Below are 21,880 nucleotides of genomic sequence, written 5' to 3'. Positions count from 1 at the left end.
TCGGCCCCCTTGAACTTTGCAACCTTTTGCCACATTTCAGGCTTCAAACATAAAGATATAAAACTGTATTTGTTTGTGAAGAATCAACAACAAGTGGGACACAATCATGAAGTGGAACGACATTTATTGGATATTTCAAACTTTTTTAACAAATCAAAAACTGAAAAATTGGGCGTGCAAAATTATTCAGCCCCCTTAAGTTAATACTTTGTAGCGCCATATTTTGCTGCGATTACAGTTGTAAGTCGCTTGGGGTATGTCTCTATCAGTTTTGCACATCGAGAGACTGAACATTTTTTCCCATTCCTCCTTGCAAAACAGCTCGAGCTCAGTGAGGTTGGATGGAGAGCATTTGTGAACAGCAGTTTTCAGTTCTTTCCACAGATTCTCGATTGGATTCAGGTCTGGACTTTGACTTGGCCATTCTAACACCTGGATATGTTTATTTTTGAACCATTCCATTGTAGATTTTGCTTTATGTTTTGGATCATTGTCTTGTTGGAAGACAAATCTCCGTCCCAGTCTCAGGTCTTTTGCAGACTCCATCAGGTTTTCTTCCAGAATGGTCCTGTATTTGGCTCCATCCATCTTCCCATCAATTTGAACCATCTTCCCTGTCCCTGCTGAAGAAAAGCAGGCCCAAACCATGATGCTGCCACCACCATGTTTGACAGTGGGGATGGTGTGTTCAGGGTGATGAGCTGTGTTGCTTTTACGCCAAACATAACGTTTTGCATTGTTGCCAAAAAGTTCAATTTTGGTTTCATCTGACCAGAGCACCTTCTTCCACATGTTTGGTGTGTCTCCCAGGTGGCTTGTGGCAAACTTTAAACGACACTTTTTATGGATATCTTTAAGAAATGGCTTTCTTCTTGCCACTCTTCCATAAAGGCCAGATATGTGCAATATACGACTGATTGTTGTCCTATGGACAGAGTCTCCCACCTCAGCTGTAGATCTCTGCAGTTCATCCAGAGTGATCATGGGCCTCTTGGCTGCATCTCTGATCAGTCTTCTCCTTGTATGAGCTGAAAGTTTAGAGGGACGGCCAGGTCTTGGTATATTTGCAGTGGTCTGATACTCCTTCCATTTCAATATTATCGCTTGCACAGTGCTCCTTGGGATGTTTAAAGCTTGGGAAATATTTTTGTATCCAAATCCGGCTTTAAACTTCTTCACAACAGTATCTCGGACCTGCCTGGTGTGTTCCTTGTTCTTCATGATGCTCTCTGCGCTTTTAACGGACCTCTGAGACTATCACAGTGCAGGTGCATTTATACGGAGACTTGATTACACACAGGTGGATTGTATTTATCATCATTAGTCATTTAGGTCAACATTGGATCATTCAGAGATCCTCACTGAACTTCTGGAGAGAGTTTGCTGCACTAAAAGTAAATGGGCTGAATAATTTTGCACGCCCAATTTTTCCGTTTTTGATTTGTTAAAAAAGTTTGAAATATCCAATAAATGTCGTTCCACTTCATGATTGTGTCCCACTTGTTGTTGATTCTTCACAAAAAAATACAGCTTTATATCTTTATGTTTGAAGCCTGAAATGTGGCAAAAGGTCGCAAAGTTCAAGGGGGCCGAATACTTTCGCAAGGCACTGTAGATGGCTTACCCACTATGAGGCCTGTGTGGCCTTTGGCAGGGTCGTAGGGACACTTGCCCTTCCCATCCTCCAGGGAGCCAGGGTTGAGACTGAAGTGGTCAGCATTCTGTGGGTTGACAACAGGACACACGCAGAGACATACACACAGACACACAAATACACAGAGACACAGGTGGTCAGTGCATGACTAACACAGCTCCGGGCTCTGTCTGTCCGTGACAACCGTTCTAACAGGAGCCACAGTCCTCGCTCCCTGCCTTCGCCACACCGTCTTATCATATCTCCGTCAGGCAGGTACACACACACACACACACACACACACACACACACACACACACACACACACACACACACACACACACACACACACACACACACACACACACACACACACACACACACACACACACACACACACACACACACACACACACACACACACACACACACACACACACACACACACAGCCAGATACCACTGCCTCGTTTGCATGGGATATTCTTTCCTTTGACACAGACGATTCAGTCGTATGGGGAGGATGTGGTGTGGAGGTGTCAGACAGAAGATAGAAGACATGACACCATGTCACTGGTGCTGCTAGCTGTGACACCACCACCAGGACAGATCAACTCTAATATCACCTCCAGACAGAGTGGACTGAAGACACAGATTTAAGGTCAGGAAGTGACTGAGACCTTGTTGGTCCTAAATAGCACCCTATTCCCAGGGCTCTGGTCAAAAGTAGTGCATTAAGAAGGGAAAAGGGTGCCATTTGGGACTCTGCCATTGAGAGCCACTCACGATGTAGGTGCACTTGGGCTGGAAGGCAAAGGTTCCACAGGTGTAGAGGTGGGTGTGGTTGTAGCTCTGCAGGAAGCGGATGTAGTTGAAGCACTCTGTCTGTGGGAGAGGAGACTCACACTGAAGCATAATATTCTACGATTCATAGCAATAATCATCAACTCAGTCTAATGAAGTACTCGAATGTCAACAGAAACTTTAAGGATCCGTACCTGGTTGTTCTTGCCCTTGGCAGAACACTCTCTCTTCTTCTCCTGTGGTGCTGGCCACTCAATCTGCGAGAGAGAGATAAAGAGAGGGAGCGATAGAGGGATGGGTGAGAGAGAGAGACAGTCATGAGTGCAAGAGAGACAGTCACAGAGAGTTGGAAGAGTGAGGTAGAGATGTCTTTGTGTGTAATGTTTACTGTTAATTGTTATTGTTTATTTCACTTTTGTTTATTATCTACCTCAGTTGCTTTGGCAATGTTAACATACGTTTCCCATGCCAATAAAGCCCTAAAATTGAATTGATAACAGCGAGAGAGATAGAGAGAGATGGATCAGAGAGAGAGAAATTAATTTAGAGACAGTGGGAGGAGAGAGATAGATGGTGGGGAGAGATAGAGAGAGATGGAATTAGAGACAGTGGGAGGGAGAGAGAGATGGACCAGAGAGAGAGAGAGATGGATTTAGAGACAGTGGGAGGAGAGAGAGAGTGGGGGACAGCGACAGTGGGAGGAGAGAGAGTGGGGGAGAGAGACAGTGGGAGGAGAGAAAGACAGTGGGGGAGAGAAAGACAGTGGGGGAGAGAGAGACAGTGGGGGAGAGAGAGTGGGCGAGAGAGAGACAGTGGGGGAGAGAGACAGTGGGGGAGAGAGAGACAGTGGGGGAGAGAGAGTGGGCGAGAGAGAGACAGTGGGGGAGAGAGACAGTGGGGGAGAGAGAGACAGTGGGGGAGAGAGACAGTGGGAGGAGAGAGAGTGGGCGAGAGAGAGACAGTGGGGGAGAGAGACAGTGGGGGAGAGAGAGTGGGGGAAAGAGAGACAGTGGGAGTAGAGAGACAGTGGGAGGAGAGAAAGACAGTGGGGGAGAGAAAGACAGTGGGGGAGAGAGAGACAGTGGGGGAGAGAGACAGTGGGGGAGAGAGAGACAGTGGGAGGAGAGAGACAGTGGGAGGAGAGAAAGACAGTGGGGGAGAGAAAGACAGTGGGGAGAGAGAGACAGTGGGGAGAGAGACAGTGGGGGAGAGAGAGACAGTGGGGGAGAGAGACAGTGGGGGAGAGAGAGACAGTGGGGGAGAGAGACAGTGGGGGGGGAGAGTGGGGGAGAGAGACAGTGGGGAGAGAGAGACAGTGGGGGAGAGAGAGACAGTGGGGAGAGAGAGACAGTGGGGGAGAGAGAGTGGGCGAGAGAGAGACAGTGGGGGAGAGAGCAGTGGGGGAGAGAGAGACAGTGGGGGAGAGAGACAGTGGGGGGGGAGAGAGAGACAGTAGGGGAGAGAGAGACAGTGGGGGAGAGAGAGACAGTGGGAGGAGAGAAAGACAGTGGGGGAGAGAGAGACAGTGGGGGAGAGAGACAGTGGGGGAGAGAGAGACAGTGGGGGAGAGAGAGACAGGGGGGGAGAGAGAGTGGGCGAGAGAGAGACAGTGGGGGAGAGAGACAGTGGGGGAGAGAGAGACAGTGGGGGAGAGAGACAGTGGGGGAGAGAGAGACAGTAGGGGAGAGAGAGACAGTGGGGGAGAGAGAGACAGTGGGAGGAGAGAGAGACAGTGGGGGAGAGAGAGACAGTGGGAGGAGAGAAAGACAGTGGGGGAGAGAGACAGGGGGGGAGAGAGACAGTGGGGGAGAGAGACAGTGGGAGGAGAGAGAGACAGTGGGGGAGAGAGAGACAGTGGGGGAGAGAGACAGTGGGAGAGAGAGACAGTGGGGGAGAGAGACAGTGGGGGAGAGAGAGACAGTAGGGGAGAGAGAGACAGTGGGGGGGAGAGAGAGAGGGCGAGAGAGAGACAGTGGGGGAGAGAGACAGTGGGGGAGAGAGAGACAGTGGGGGAGAGAGACAGTGGGGAGAGAGAGACAGTAGGGGAGAGAGAGACAGTGGGGGAGAGAGAGACAGTGGGAGGAGAGAGAGACAGTGGGGGAGAGAGAGACAGTGGGAGGAGAGAAAGACAGTGGGGGAGAGAGAGACAGTGGGGGAGAGAGAGACAGTGGGGGAGAGAGAGACAGTGGGAGAGAGAGATGAGAGGATGACACAGCAGATGGTGACATAGGTGCAGAGTGGGGACATAGTGAGGCAGTTGGCATCCAGTGGCCCTATCATCCCTCTAAACCACACCAGAACAGCAGCAAACAGGTGGGCTGCTTATTACTGGGATGCTCACAACACAGAAATGTTGGTTGTTCATTATCAGTCACACAACAATCCAATTAACGCTCATTATAAAATTTAATCAAATAACAATCTCTATACTGCTGTTCAAAGACGCATTTGCCTTAGTGGATATAAGATGTGAGGTACAGAGGCACGTTAACAAGTTTTACCAAGCCTTCATTGTACTAAGCTTTTTATGGACTAATTACATTCATATAGGTAATCATGTATTCATTTTGTTACCCCTCCACCACTGAACAAACGACATCAGAATCAGGCAATTTTAATTCCATTCAACATTGTTAAGGAATGTTGCACAAGAAACTGACTGCACTCTTGTAGCAGGTCTATGGGGTTGAAGTTGTAGTTGTGGTTGATGTCTGCCGTGCTGAGGTGTGTGTGCGTCCATAGTGTGTGTGTGTGTGTCTGTGTGTAGTTACCAGAGGTCGTAGCTGTCTGCTGATGTCGTTAGGGTCCAGGGCGAACAGGGCCTCTCTAGCTCCTACATACAGAACCCTCTCGTGTTCTGCTAGAGTCACCATGGTGTAGTTCCACACACCTAGAGCCCGGAACCTGGCCATGCTGTCCAGTACCTCTGTAGAGGAACACACATTCAGTGCCTTCAGAAAGTATTCATACCCCTTTTAATTATTCCACACATTTTTTTCCCAACCCATCTATGCACAAAACAAAGTGAAAACATGTTTTTAGAAATATTTGCACATTTATTCAAAATGAAATACAGAAATATCTCATTTACATAAGTATTCACACCCCTTACATGTTAGAATCATCTTTGGCAGTGATTACAGCTGTGAGTCTTTCTGGGTAAGTCTCTAAGAGCTTTGCACACCTGGATTGTACAATATTTGCACGTTATTCTTTTTTAAATTCTTCAATTCTGTCAAGTAGGTTGTTGAGAATTGCTAGACAGCCATTTTCAAGTTTTGCCATAGATTTTAAAGACTATTTAAGTAGAAAAATGTAACTAAGCCCCTCAGGAACATTCAATGTTGTCCTGGAAAGCAACTCCAGTGTATATTTGGCATTGTGTTCTAGGTTATAGTCCTGCTGAAAGGTGAATTAATCTCTTAGTGTCTGTTGGAAAGCAGACTGAATCAGGTTTTCCTCTAGGATTTTGCCTGTACTTAGCTCCAACTCTTTTTATCCTAAAAAACTCAATAGTTCTTGCCGATGACAAGCATACACATAATATGATGCAGCCACCACCATGCTCAAAAATATTAAGAGTGGTACTGAGTGATGTGCTTTGTTGGATGTGCCCCTAACATAACACTTTGTATTCAGGGCATAAAGTTAATTTCTATGCCACATTTTTTTCAGTTTTACTTTATTGCCTCAATGCAAACATACATATACACACACAAACACACACACACACACACACAACACACACACACACACACACACACACACACACACACACACACACACACACACACACACACACACACACACACACACACACACACACACACACACATACACACCCACATACACACACACCCACATACACACACCCACATACACACACCCGCATACACACCCACATACACCCACACACACATCCTTCCAACACACACACACACAGAGACACATCCTCCCAACACACACACACACACACACACACACACACACACACACACACACACACACACACACACACACACACACACACACACACACACACACACACACACACACACACACACAGACACATCCTCCCAACACATACACACCCACACACACAGAGACACATCCTCCCAACACACACACCCACACACACAGAGACACATCCTCCCAACACACATACACAGAGACACATCCTCCCAACACATACACACCCACACACACAGAGACACATCCTCCCAACACATACACACCCACACACACAGAGACACATCCTCCCACACACACACACACACACAGACGCATCCTCCCAAGACACACACACACACACACACACACACACACACACACACACACACACACACACACACACACACACACACACACACACACACACACACACACACACATCCTCCCAACACACACACCCACACACACACAGACACATCCTCCCAACACATACACACCCACACACACACAAGACACACACACACACACACACACACACACACACACACACACACACACACACACACACACACACACACACACACACACATACACACACATCCTACCCACATACACACACCCACATACACACCCACATACACCCACACACAGACACATCCTCCCAAGACACACACACACACACACACACACACACACACACACACACACACACACACACACACACACACACACACACACACACACACACACACACACACACACACACACACACAGACACATCCTCCCAACACATACACACCCACACACACAGAGACACATGAATAGACACATCCTCCCAACACACACACACACCCACACACACAGAGACACATCCTCCCAACACACATACACAGAGACACATCCTCCCAACACATACACACCCACACACACAGAGACACATCCTCCCAACACATACACACCCACATACACAGAGACACATCCTCCCAACACATACACAACCACACACACAGAGACACATCCTCCCAACACACATACACACCCACACACACAGAGACACATCCTCCCAACACACATACACAGAGACACATCCTCCCAACACATACACACCCACACACACAGAGACACATCCTCCCACACACACACACACACACACACACACACACACACACACACACACACACACACACACACACACACACACACACACACACACACACACACACACACACACACACACACACACACACACAGACGCATCCTCCCAAGACACACACACACACACACACACACACACACACACACACACACACACACACACACACACACACACACACACACACACACACACACACACACACACACACACACACACACACACACAGACGCATCCTCCCAAGACATACACACACACACACACACACACACACACACACACACACACACACACACACACACACACACACACACACACACACACACACACACACACACACACACACACACACACACAATGCAGTAAAACACAGAACCACAGACAGTAAGAAACCGATAGAGCAGAAATGAAAATGCAGTGTAGTTTCCATTATCCACGCCTGTGTTCCCTGTCGCGTCTCTGTGCCTCGCTCTTATCAAAGGGAAGTCATGTGCAAAACGTCAGACAATCCTCAGTAAAGTGATATCATGAAATGAATAATATTTATGTTCCTCTAAAAATAAGACCTGAGCTCCTTCAGGAGGAGTTATGATTTATGGTGACGACATCACGTTACTTTCTTCCTGGCCTAGTTTGAGGGTATAGCAACGAACCAGAACTATAGAGGTGGTGGGTTGGAGGACATTAAGTCAAAGACAAAAAGAGAGGGGGAGGGACGGAGAAAGAGAGAGACCATGGAGGTATAGAAAGACAGGATAAGGAAGAGAGGAGGGGAAACTTGGGGGGATAGGCAGTGGGGAGAAGGGAATAAACATGGAATATAGTTATTATCTAGAGAGCAGCAGCGTATAAACATTGGAGGGTATGGGCGCGTGTGCTGGATGAGGAGAGACAAGATGAGAGGAGAAGAGACGAGATCCTCAAGGGAGCCAAGAGCACATCTGCTAGGTTCTACCCTGCCAGAAAAGGTCTGGTGTTGACACACACACACGCACGCACGCACACACACACGCACGCACGCACGCACACACACACACACACACACACACACACACACACACACACACACACGCACACACACACACACACACGCACACACACACACACACACACACACACACACACACACACACACACACACTCCCAAACAACCCTCCGGGTACCTGCTTAGTGACTTGAACATTTCCCCACAATAACGTAACATTTTGCAGAGCTTGAAGGCGGTTGTTTAAAATAATTAGTGCCACTGTCATTACCAGTCGCTATGGCAGGCTGCACTTCCCATCTGTCACCACACAGCGTCAGCCCTGAAGCCAGTCTGACTGCCTGCATGGTAGGGTGGCTTAATGAGGGGTCTCTGTCAGATTTAGCAGGTATTATGAAAAGATACTAGATATTAAAGTCCCTACATAAGAGAAGAGACTAAACTAATAAGGGAAAATAGAATGAAGGGGAGAGAAGGAGTAACATGCCACAGAAATGAGAGCAAAGAGAAGGTCTAATGATTTCAACAGATGAAACACACACCACAGACCAATGGGAAAACTGCAAACCCATAAAATGTTGATTGTGGGTGAGGCAGCAGAGGTCTGTGTCTCTCCACAGTTGAACTCTTGAGACGTGCCAAGGTCACTTCTATGGGTTCTATGGAAACAGAGTACCAGTGTTCCATCTCTCTGGGACTTTAGCTAGCCACTCCGCTATAAGAGTTCTCCACTCCCATCTCTGTGATGTCTCGCTCCCATCTTCAGAGAGCTCACGGTCAGGCTGGTGGAGGGAAGGGCCAGAGCAGCAGACCAGGGAGCAGGGCTTGGCTGGTTCAGAGCTCCTTTAGGTCTCCTCTGATGTGCCTCCATGTATGCTGCTGACTCCAGCCTCTCTCTTCAGTCAGCAAGCGCTCCTTTCAATGAGAGCCTTACTGGACATACTGCCAGGCTCTGCTTATAGCTGCTAACCATGGAGGAGCTCACACACTGCACTATAATTAAAGGGCTATTTTAGTCTCTTTGAAGCAGCAACATGCAGGCTAAAATGATTCAGACCAAGAAAGAAGGAAACCTAAACTGTACAGCACCCGACCACTATAAAAGTATACACACACAAACCCTGGTCAAAAGCAGGTGGGTCATTCCATGAAATGAGTGCATTTTGCACCCCTTTGATATTTTAAGTAGAAATGGTGCACTAATATTGAATAGAATTTTAAAAGCCTATTATACTCAATAGAGTGTCCTTTACTATAAACCACATGGAAAATAAAATACATTTTTTTTAATGTATTTTTACATCTTGCTAAAGTGCCAAGATTGTGCATTTTGACACGTCCCTCTGTTCCTCCACTGTGACTTCTAGGAAGATTTTAACCCACTTAATTAACACCAACATTTATCCATGTTTTCAGCATAATTGTAAAGCCCTAGTTATTTTGTTGACAATGTCATTTTTGAAGATCATTATTCACTTTAAGGTTAAAAAAAACACAACAACATGTTCCTCATTTTAAGGGCAACCCTGTTACGTGAATTGAACTCTTGTTTTAATAGGGTGAAACTATTCCTTTATTTTAGTCTTCAAAAGAAACATTGCACATCTAATAGTAAATCATAGTGTAAAAGCAGGGGAGCTGGTTTTACTCCTTTTGGCCATTTTGTGTTGGATAACGTTTGTACATCACACATCAACCCTATTCCCCATAGATAGACAGGCTAGACATGTTTCACAATAAAGCAAATGTGAAAGCTTGAATTCAATTGCCCTTCCCTGTTGCACACAACAAGCTTCCATTCCCTCTGTCACAGGATAATTTATGGATGATTTAAGATGAAGTCGTCAACCCTGTTATGGTCAACCCTGTTACTTTATTTGGCACTTAATAGGCACTTACTATAGTATTATTTTTTTAAGATGGGAAAACATGTGTTTTATTCAGTTGAAAATACGCTCTTTATGACAGAATGTTAAAATTAGGTGACCAAGTTACACTACTCAAAAGGCACCTAATTGGTGGAACAACCCAGGTACCCACATGGAGATAAATACACAGACAAACAGTAGTGTAACAGGGACACACACACAAACCCAGGTGTTGCTTCAGGAGACGAGAGGAACTTCGTCGAAAGTCAAGGCATCAGACAATGAGTACATGGAGAGAGATGGAAGAGCTGTGTAATTGCTGTAGATTAGGGGAGGCAATGGTGAGAGAGGGGTGAAGTGGACTAGGAGATATGGGGGAGGAGAAGGGAAAACATGGAGAGGAAATGCTAAAATTGGATTAACACAACAACAGGACGAGTGGAAGATCTGGGGAGATAGGAGATATGAAAGCAGAAACAGGGCAGGGACTGAAGCAGTGGGAGATTGCAATTCAATTCTACATAAAGACGATTAAATTAAGTTGATTTATTCCACAAATTACCTCGCTGAAAAAGAGTGCCACGGTTAAGAGTGCCCACTTCATGCTGCCTGGCCGCCTTGCTTTGGCAATGTAAACATATGTTTCTCATGCCAACAAAGCCCTTTGAATTGAATTGAGAGAGGGACAATGAGAGAGAAAGACAGAGAGAGAATGGCGCAAGGATGGATTAATGATAATCATAACTGTGTTGTGATGGGCCCCCAGCAGTTTACAGAACAATATGACTATTTATATTTAGCCCTGTTTATCAAAAGTGTTGGAAAACTTGTCACTAATCAACTGACTGGCATTCTTGATGTCTATAATATTCTCTCTGGTATGCAATCTGGTTTCCTCTCAGGTTATGGATGTGTCACTGCAACCTCAAAGGTCCTCAATGATGTCACCATTGCCCTTGATTCTAAGCAATAGTGTGCTGTTATTTTTATTAACATTCTTGTGGGCTGGCTAAGGAGTATTGGTGTCTCTGAGGGGTCTTTGATCTGGTTTGCTAACTACCTCTCACAAAGAGTGCTGTAACGGCGTTCGTTTGTCGAAAGAGAGTCGGACCGAAATGCAGCTTGGTGGTTACTCTTCTTTTTAATAAAGAATAGCGATACATGAAAATAACTATAAATAATACAAAACAACAAACGGAACGTGAAAACCTAATACAGCCTATCTGGTGAACACTACACAGAGACAGGAACAATCACCCACAAAATACACAGTGAAACCCCGGCTACCTAAATATGGTTCCCAATCAGAGACAACGAGAATCACCTGACTCTGATTGAGAACTGCCTCAGGCAGCCAAGCCTATGCTACACCCCTACTCAGCCGCAATCCCAATGCCTACAAAACCCCAATACGAAACACAACATATTAAACCCATGTCACACCCTGGCCTGACCAAATATATAACGAAAACACAAAACACTATGACCAAGGCGTGACAGAACCCCCCCCCTAAGGTGCGGACTCCCGGACGCACTTCAAAACCATAGGGAGGGTCCGGGTGGGCGTCTGTCCATGGTGGCGGCTCCGGTTCAGGAACGTGGACCCCACTCCATTAATGTCATAGTTCCTCCTCTTCGCTTCCTGGGATAATCCACCCTCGCCGCCGACCATGGCCTAATAGTCCTCACCCAGAAACCCACTGGACTGAGGGGCAGCTCGTGACTGAGGGGCAGCTCGGGACTGAGGGGCAGCTCGGGACTGAGGCAGCTCGGGACTGAGGGGAAGCTCGGGACTGAGGGGCAGCCCGGGACTGAGGGGAAGCTCGGGACTGAGGGGAAGCTCGGACTGAGGGGAAGCTCGGGACTGAGGGGCAGCCCGGGACTGAGGGGCAGCTCGGGACTGAGGGGCAGCCCAGTACTGAGAGAAAGCCCAGTACTGAGAGGAAGCCCAGTTCTGAGATGAAGCTCAGGCAGGTAGTAGGCTCCAGTAGATCCTGGCTGGCTGGTGGATCTGGAAGATTCTGGTTGACTGGCAGATCTGGAAGAGACTGGTTGACTGGCAGATCTGGAAGAATCTGGTTGACTGGCAGATCTAGAAGATCATGGCTGACTGGCGGATCTAGCTGCTCTATGCAGACTGGCAGCTCTGGCTGCTCCATGCAGACTGGCAGCTCTGGCTGTTCCATGCAGATTGACAGCTCAGGCTGCTCCATGCAAACTGACAGCTCAGGCTGCTCCATGCAGACTGACAGCTCTGGCTGCTCCATGCAGACTGGCAGCTCTGGCTGCATCATGCAGACTGACAGCTCTGGCTGCTCCATGCAGGCTGGCAGCTCTGGCTGCATCATGCAGACTGACAGCTCTGGCTGCTCCATGCAGGCTGGCAGCACCTTGCAGACTGGCAGCTCCTTGCAGACTGACAGCTCTGGCTGCTCCATGCAGGCTGACAGCTCCTTGCAGACTGACAGCTCCTTGCAGACTGGCTGCTTCATGCAGATTGGCAGCTCTGGCTGCTTCATGCAGATTGGCAGCTCAGGCTGCTCCGAACAGGCAGGAGGGAAGGAAGGCTCTGGCTGTGCTGAACAGGCGAGGCGCACTGAAGGCCTGGTGCGTGGTGCTGGAACTGGTGATACTGGATCGAGGACACGCACAGGAAGCCTGGTGCGGGGAGCTGCTACCGGAGGACTGGTGTGTGGAGGTGGCTCTGGATAGACCGGACCGTGCAGGCACACTGGAGCTCTTGAGCACCGAGCCTGCCCAACCTTACCTGGCTCGATGCCCACTCTAGCCCGGCCAATACGAAGGGCTGGTATGAACCGCACCGGGCTATGCACCCGCACTGGAAACACAGTGCGCTACATAGCATAACACGGTGCCTGCCAGGTCTCTCTAGCCCCCCGGTAAGCACAGGGAGTTCACGCAGGTCTCCTACCTGGCATAGCCATACTCCCTGTAAGCCCCCCCCCCCAATACATTTTTGGGGCTGACTCTCAGGCTTCCATCCGCGTCGCCGTGCTGCCTCCTCATACCAGCGCCTCTCCGCTTTTGCCGCCTCCAGTTCTTCCTTGGGACGGCGATATTCTCCAGGCTGAGCCCAGCATCCTTTTCCGTCTAATATCTCCTCCCAAGTCCAGAAGTCCTTTGATCGCTGCTCCTCACGATTAACAGGGAGAGTTGGCTCAGGTCTGACTCCTGACTCTGCTAATCTCTCCCTGAGCCCTCCCCCAATACATTTTTTGGGCTGACTTTCGGGTTTCTTTCTGCGCCGCCGTGTCTTTCTCTTCGACTCCATTCTCCTATAGCCCTCTTCGCACTGCTCCAGCGAATCCCAGGCGGGCTCCGACACTCTCTCTGGGTCGACCGCCCACCTGTCTATTTCATCCCACGTCGTATACTCCATACTTCTGCTGTCCATAACGTCCTCCCTTCGCTGCTCCTGCTGTCGTTGCCTGTAACCACGCCACTCGGTCCGTGTGTGGTGGGTGATTCTGTAACAGCGTTCGTTTGTTGAAAGAGAGTCGGACCGAAATGCAGCGTGGTGGTTACTCATGTCTTTAATAAAGAATAGCGATACATGAAAATAACTATAAATAATACAAAACAACAAACGGAACGTGAAAACCTAATACAACCTATCTGGTGAACACTACACAGAGACAGGAACAATCACCCACAAAATACACAGTGAAACCCCGGCTACCTAAATATGGTTCCCAATCAGAGACAACGAGAATCACCTGACTCTGATTGAGAACCGCCTCAGGCAGCCAAGCGTATGCTACACCCCTCCTCAGCCGCAATCCCAATGCCTACAAAACCCCAATACGAAACACAACATATTAAACCCATGTCACACCCTGGCCTGACCAAATATATAACGAAAACACAAAACACTATGACCAAGGCGTGACAAGTGCAGTGTATAAAAGTAAGAAAATCTGCTGTCTCGGCCACTGCCTGTCACCAAGGGAGTACCCCAAGGCTTGATCCTAGGCCCAACGCTCTTCTCAATTTACTCAACAACATAGCTCAGGCAGTAGCAAGCTCTCTCATCCATTTATATACAGATTATACTGTCTTACACTTAGCTTACGCCTCCCCATTAAATGCTCTACAACAGGTATTCCCAAACTGGGGTACACGCAATGCCGTCGGTGTCACGTTCTGACCTTTATTTCCTTTGTTTTGTATTTATTTAATATGGTCAGGGCGTGAGTTGGGTGGGCAGTCTATGTTTGTTTTTCTAGGTTTTGGGTATTTCTATGTTTCGGCCTAGTATGGTTCTCAATCAGAGGCAGGTGTCATTAGTTGTCTCTGATTGAGAATCATACTTAGGTAGCCTGGGTTTCACTGTGTGTTTGTGGGTGATTGTTCCTGTCTCTGTGTTTTGCACCAGATAGGGCTGTTTTGGGTTTTCACGGTTCTTGTTTTTGTTAGTTTGTTCATGTGAAGTGATTTATTAAAACATGAATCAAAATAACCACGCTGCGCTTTGGTCCGCCTCTCCGTCAATGGAAGAAATCCCTTACAGTCGGGGGTACGCCAAATAAAAATGTGATTCACATTTAAAAAATAATAATAATTCAAACAGTCCATTTATATTTTCCAACGGGGCTATACATTCGGGTGAGGTTTTGTTCTCGCCTGAGTAGCCTCGTTTCACTACAAAAAATAAAACTAAACCATCTAGTGTTCAGCAAATAACAACACAATGTCAAATACAGGTGGCCTAGTCAAATAATTAACATCCAATCAGATTAACCGTTACTCTCTCGCGGGAATTCCACTAATGGTCCATATGTAGTCAAAAGCTTGCATGATATGATGAGTTTCTTACACGACTGGCCTATCTGGGTGATGTTTTTTCTCGCCTGAATGATCTGAATCTAGGATAACAGGGACTCTTTGCAACTATATTCAATATGCGGGACATTAACAAGGACAACATACAGGTATTTCCATCATTGTATGATTTTTTGTGTGCAAATGAACTCAAGCTTACGGACAATGTCAAATGTGATATAGCGAAGCACCTGAGTGAGTTGGATGTGCAATTACGCAGGTACTTTCCCCCAAAACGAATGACACAAACAACTGGATTCGTTATCCCTTTCATGCCCTGCCTCCAGTCCACTTACAAATATCTAAACAAGAGAGCCTCATCGAAATTGCAACAAGCTGTTCTGTGAAAATTGAATTCAATCAGAAGCCACTGCCAGATTTCTGAATAGGGCTGCGCTCAGTGTCCTACCTTGGCAAATTGTACTGTTAAGACACTGATGTCCTGTGCAACCACGTACCTATGTGAAAGTTGATTTTCGGCCCTCACAAGCATGAAAACTAAGTACAAGCACAGACTGTGTGTGAAATGATTTAAGACTGAGACTCTCCAATACAACCCAACATTGCAGAGTTATGTGCATCATTTCAAGCACACCCTTCTCATTAACCTGTGGTGAATTATTAACAATTTTCAATGAACAAATAAGGTTTTATATGTAAGATGGCTAAATAAGAAGCAAAATGATTGATTATTGTTATGTGTACCCTGGTCCTATAAAAGCTCTTGCCCACGAGCCGGGTTGTGACAAAAACTCTCACTCATTCTTACGTTTAATAAATGTGTCATATAGTGTGTGTGTGACAGGCTTACAATGATGGCAAAAAAAATACATTTGAGAGTGCGCTGACCCTGGTGCTAGAGGGGGTACGCAGCTGGAGGTTGAATGTTTGAAGGGGTACAGGACTATAACACGTTTGGGAACCACTGCTCTACAACAAAGCTTTCTTAGTCTCCAACAAGCATTCTTAACCTTGTTTTGAACACCTCCAAAACAAAGGTCATGTGGTTTGGTAAGACGAATACCATCTTCCCACAGGTGTTATTACTACCTCTGAGGGTTTAGAGCTTGAGGTAGTCACCTCATACAAGTACTTGGGAGTATGGCTAGATACACTGTCCTTCTCTCAGCACATATTAAAGCTGCAGGCTAAAGTTAAATATAGACGTGGTTTCCTCTATCATAACTGCTTCTCTTTCACCCCAGCTGTCAAACTAACCCTGATAAAGATGACCATCCTACCCATACTAGAATACAGAGACGTAATGTATAGATCGGCAAGTAAGGGTGCTCTCGAGCGGCTAGATGTTCTTTACCTTTAGGCCATCTGATTTGCCACCAATGCTCCTTATAGGACACATCACTGCACTCTATACTCTTCAGTAAACTGGTAATCTCTGTATACCCAGCGCAAGACCCACTGGTTGATGCTTATTTATAAAACTCGCTTAGGCGTCACTCCCCCCTATCTAAGATACCTACTGCAGCCCTCATCCTCCACATAAAACAACCGTTCTGCCAGTCACATTCTGTTAAATGTCCCCAAAGCGCAAACATCCCTGGGTCGCTCGTCTTTTCAGTTTGTTGCAAACGGGATAGTTTTATCTCAATCTCTTCATTCAAAGACTCAATCATGGACACTCTTACTGACAGTTGTGGCTGCTTTGTTTGATGTATTGTTGCCTTCTTGCCCTTTGTGCTGTTGTCTGTGCCCACTAATGTTTGTACCATGTTTTGTGTTGCTATAATGTTCTGTTCCTACCATGTTGTTGTTATGTTGCTACCATGCTGTGTTGTCATGTCTTGCTGCCTTTCTATGTTGTTGTTTTAGGTCTCTTTTTATGTAGTGTTGTGTGTTTGTCCTATATTTATATTTATATTTATTTTTAATCCCAGCCCTCGTCCCCGCAGGAAGCCTTTTTCCCTTTTGGGAGGCCGTCATTGTAAATAACAATTTGTTCTTAACTGACTTGCTTAGTTAAATAAAAAAATGACTATACTCCACTTTAGTTCATGCCATATGCTCCATCTTAATTCCATTCAACCAGGGACATAGTGGAGAATGGAGAGATCCTCTCTCGATTCAATTGCATTCAAAGGGCTTTATTGGCAAGGGAAACATATATGTCTACATTGACAAAGCAAGTGAAATAGATAATAAACAAAAGTGAGAAAAAAAAATTGTCTGTCCTCTCTGTCTGTTCTCCCCAAATCATACACCCCACCTCCATCCATCTATCCCTGCCTACATCCCTCCCAACCACTCATTACCGTAATTGGTGGGCAGAGAGAGAAAGACTTCGAAAACAAATCCAATTTTGATAAACTCCCATATCTATTGAGTGAAATACCATAGTGTGCCATCACAGCAGCAAGATCTGTGACCTGTTGCCACAATAAAAGGGTAACCAGTGAAGAACAATCACCATTGTAAATACAACCCATATGTATTTCCCTTTTTGTACTTTAACTATTTGCACATCATCACAACACTGTATATATACATAATATGATATTTGAAATGTCTCCATTCCTCTGAAACTTTTGTGAGTGTAATGTTTACTGTTTACTTTTTATTGTTGATTTCACTGTTGTTTATTATCTATTTCACTTTCTTTGGCAATGTAAACATATATTTGCATGCAAATAATTCAATCCGTGTCACTCATTTGCATTGGTTTTCCTTTTAAGATTTAGTCTCATTCTCTGCATCAACGCATCCTGCTGGCATTTCAAACAAACCCCCACCCCTCTCCCTCTCTCAATTCAATTCCATTCAGAGGGGCTTCATTGGCATGAGAAACATATGTTAACATTGCCAAGGCAGATTAAATAAACAATAAACAAAATATAAAATAAACAATAAACAAAAATGAAATAAACAATCAGAAATGAACATCCCTCCCTCCCTCCCTCCCTCCCTCCCTCCCTCCCTCCCTCCCTCCCTCCCTCCCTCCCTCCCTCCCTCCTCCCTCCCTCCCTCCCTCCCTCCCTCCCTCCCTCCCTCCCTCCCTCCCTCCCTCCCTCCCTCCCTCCCTCCCTCCCTTTGTTTTGGAAGGTTTGGCTCTTTCTCTCTTTCTCTCTCTCTCTCTCTCTCTACAGATGCTGTGCTTTGTATAGAGCTGGTTTACAGGGCTGTCATTGGGGTTTGGCTGGGAGAGGAGTGAGGGGGGAGGACTCTATTTTAACTGCTCCTGACTGGGCCACAAGAAAGGCTGGGATGAGTAACATCTAGCGGGGCTGTGTCTATGTCCGTTAAGTGCTCGAAAATAACCAGCTAATGGATACTCCAGTCAGGCGTGCTCAAATCAGGGAGCAACGAGGGAGGTGTACTGGAGTGTATGTGAGAGATAAATGAGAAAGAGAGAAGAGTGGAAAAGAAAGAGAAGGAAAGAGAGGAGAGAGAGAGTGAGAGAAGAAGTTGAGAGAGGGAAGAAGCAGTTAAAAATGTCTGTGTTTTTTCCTCTTCAGATCCCAAATTACTTAGCCACACATAATTATAGAAGTAGGGCTTGGGCCTGGGTGGGGTGTGGGGGGGAGAGGGAATAAATATTATCTCTGCTCCCATCTCCCTACTTCCCCCCATCACCACCCACCCCAAACTGCCTGGGAGCACTAATAATATAATAATATAATAATAATATATGCCATTTAGCAGACGCTTTTATCCAAAGCGACTTACAGTCTGCATACATTCTACGTATGGGTGGTCCCGGGAATCGAACCCACTACCCTGGCGTTACAAGCGCCATGCTCTACCAACTGAGCTACAGAAGGACCCTCAGACTGCTAGGCTAAACATTATACACACCCTGGTAGCTCTCTCAATTCAATTCAATTTAAAGGCTTTTCAGGCAGAGGACACATGTTTACATTGCCAAAGCAAGTGAAATAGATAATAAAGAAAAGTGAAATAAACAATAAGAGAATCATTGAAAAGTGAAAGACTAAAGTTACATACATGGGATGCTTTAGTGAATTTCAGAATGTCTGGAATAGAAAAGGCAGAAATAAAACAATTCAATAAACATTCGCAGCCAGTCATCCAAAACATAGCCCTATGCAGTCGTTCAATTCCTATAGGTGGTCCTGTAGCTCAGTTGGTAGAGCATGGCGCTTGTAACGCCAAGGTAGTGGGTTCGAAACCCCGGGACCACCCATACGTAGAATGTATGCACACATGACTGTAAGTCGCTTTGGATAAAAGCGTCTGCTAAATGGCATATATTATTATTATTATTATAAAAAAATGTAGAGTAAGCATTACACTCACAACAGTTCCAAAATAATAAAGACATTTCAAACGTCATATTATGTCTATATACAGTTTGTAAGGATGTGCAAATAGTTAAAGTACAAAAGGGAAAATGAATAAACACAAATATAGGTTGTATTTACAATGGTGTTTGTTCTTCACTCTCTCTCCCCCTCTCTGCTTTGTTCTGCCTCACTCTTTATTGGCCTACTCTTGCTCACACCACCACCAAACAACACACACACACGCACGCACGCACGCACGCACGCACGCACGCACACACGCACACACACACACACACACACACACACACACACACACAGTTGATGTTTATGTGATCTGCGTGTGCAGAGACGGCTCCACCGTGACATAAAACACTTTGTGGACGTTATGCTCTGTGTGTTTGTCTTTTCTGTCTCTTTATCACTGCGTTGCTCCTCTTACTCCTGTGAAGATATTTCCTCTCCTTTTATGGCTATCTGCTCCTCTCTTTTTCCAACTCTCTCTCTCTTTCTAATCTATTCTCTCTTTCTCTAACTCTCTCTCTCTCTCTTTCTAATCTATTCTCTAACTCTCCCTCTCTGTAATCTATTCTCTCTTTCTCTAACTCTCTCTAATCTATTCTCTCTTTCTCTAACTCTCTCTCCCCTCTCTATTTCTCTAACTCTCTCTCTCTCTATTTCTCTTTTTCTAACGCATTCTCTCTTTATGCTCTCTCTCTCTTTATGCTCTCTCTCTCTTTATGCTCTCTCTCTCTCTTTATGCTCCCTATCTCTCTTTATGCTCTCTCTCACTCGCTGATATTGACTGCTTGTCGATTAGTTTCCATTGTGTTTCCATCCACACCTCTCACACTAACAATGACGGCTGAGAGTCAGGGACAGGAAAAGGAGTGTGGAGGAGAGGGGGATAAAGAGAGAGAGAGAGTGGAAAGAGTGTGACAGAAAGAAAAGAGGCTGCTTTTATATAATAGCAGTCTTGATAAGTACAGCTGAAGTGTGATGTCTTTGTGAGAATAGTACAGGCAGTTTGGTTCTTATCAGGGCTGAAAGCAAAGAAAGGATGGAGGAGTGGGTTAAAAGGAGAAGAAAGAGAAGGAAGTGAAGGAAAAGAAAGGACAGAATAAAGGTGTGAGGTGGTTATGTGGTATATGAGTGAGAAAGAGGCAGAAGTAAATCAACTTCCCCTTCTGAAATGATATTTTTTTAAATATTTATTGTTTTTCATTGACAGCTGGACTTAAAACAGACAGATGAAAACAGCAAACATATTTTAAGTGTGAGAACTAGTGTGCTCTCGCTGGAAATAGAAGGCATTTGAGAGAAAACAGCGTCAACGGCGTCTACGGCATCATAGCATGTCAAATTGGAAAGCAAGTCCATTTTTCTTGCGTCTACACAGAGCAATCTGGTAAAAGCAAATAAATTGCGTGGGTCGTTTGTAGAAATGGAATTAGAGGAACCGTTATGTCTTCCCTATGCTAAGTAGACTAAAGATGTAGTTTAAAATGTATTGGGCTATAAGCTAAGGTTTATCAGTCAAATAGGCTACATATTTGAAAGCACTTGCAGCCTTCCTGTGTTGATTTCAATCAAAGGCATATAGCGTAGTCAGGCTACAACTGGAAAACTAGAGGACTCGGATTTCAATAGAGAATACTGTTTATGTATAAGAACGAGACGGTTGTTTATAAGCATCTCTGCTTTATTAGCTATACCATCCTTGTGAGCTAGCTAAGCAACAACAGTTTAGCACTGGCTCCCGTAAGGAACTCACAACAGTAATGCTGGGGGGCTACATAGCGAACAAACACCACTGTTTATTATGGATTTTCATGGCAACGTTGGCATATACAGTGTATATGAATTGACACTGGCTACTCTGGGGTCTCTCCATGTGATTTTGGCTTTAGAGTAGTGAGCACATCCATTTTTCATACTGATCCCCCATGGGACTAGAGGTCGACCGATTAGGATTTTTCAACGCCGATACGATACCTATTATTGGAGGACCAAAAAAAGCCGATACCGATTAATCTGACTATTTTTTTAAATGTATTTGTAATAATGACAATTACAACAATACTGAATTAACACTTATTTTAACATACCTTAAGGGAACATTTTGACATTTGCCATATGGTTAGTGAGAAAGTCCACATTGCAAATGTACAGTCCCTTACTAGACGTCCGACAACGTTTCTAAAATTCGCAGACGGCGTCGGGCCGTGCAGCAGGGCCGGACCTTCCAGGAAGTCATCAAACGAACTCTCTCGGACATTCGCTTTCCGTTTTATAAAATGTTCAAATTTTGGTCATTTTTCTGCTCTCCCGGTAAATCCCACAAGAGGGCGAATGGAATCATATTGCAAATGAACAAAACATCACCAATC

At 45.7% G+C, this 21,880-nt stretch overlaps 1 protein-coding gene and 1 non-coding gene across 4 annotated transcripts in view; one reads left to right on the top strand and one right to left on the bottom strand.

Moving 5' to 3' along the window:
- The window catches only part of LOC118357873 (semaphorin-4C-like), a 130,945-nt gene that overhangs the window by 17,009 nt on the left and 92,056 nt on the right, over positions 1–21,880 (bottom strand). For all 3 annotated transcript variants that reach the window (XM_052479054.1, XM_052479052.1, XM_052479053.1), the window contains exons 3-6: positions 5,207–5,361; positions 2,630–2,692; positions 2,418–2,516; positions 1,625–1,721 (exon numbers count right to left, since the gene is read on the bottom strand). In XM_052479054.1, the coding sequence (XP_052335014.1) occupies positions 1,625–1,721; positions 2,418–2,516; positions 2,630–2,692; positions 5,207–5,361 (414 nt within the window). The remainder of the gene's footprint in view (positions 1–1,624; positions 1,722–2,417; positions 2,517–2,629; positions 2,693–5,206; positions 5,362–21,880) is intronic.
- On the top strand, positions 19,319–19,389 carry trnat-ugu (transfer RNA threonine (anticodon UGU)). Its single transcript has one exon. It is a non-coding gene; the product is annotated as a tRNA-Thr (tRNA).

The sequence above is a fragment of the Oncorhynchus keta genome, chromosome 25 (assembly GCF_023373465.1).
Source record: "Oncorhynchus keta strain PuntledgeMale-10-30-2019 chromosome 25, Oket_V2, whole genome shotgun sequence".
Classification (NCBI taxonomy): Eukaryota; Metazoa; Chordata; class Actinopteri; order Salmoniformes; family Salmonidae; genus Oncorhynchus; species Oncorhynchus keta.
The sequence above is the reverse complement of the archived record's forward strand: the minus strand, read 5'-3'. Positions and strand labels throughout refer to the sequence as shown.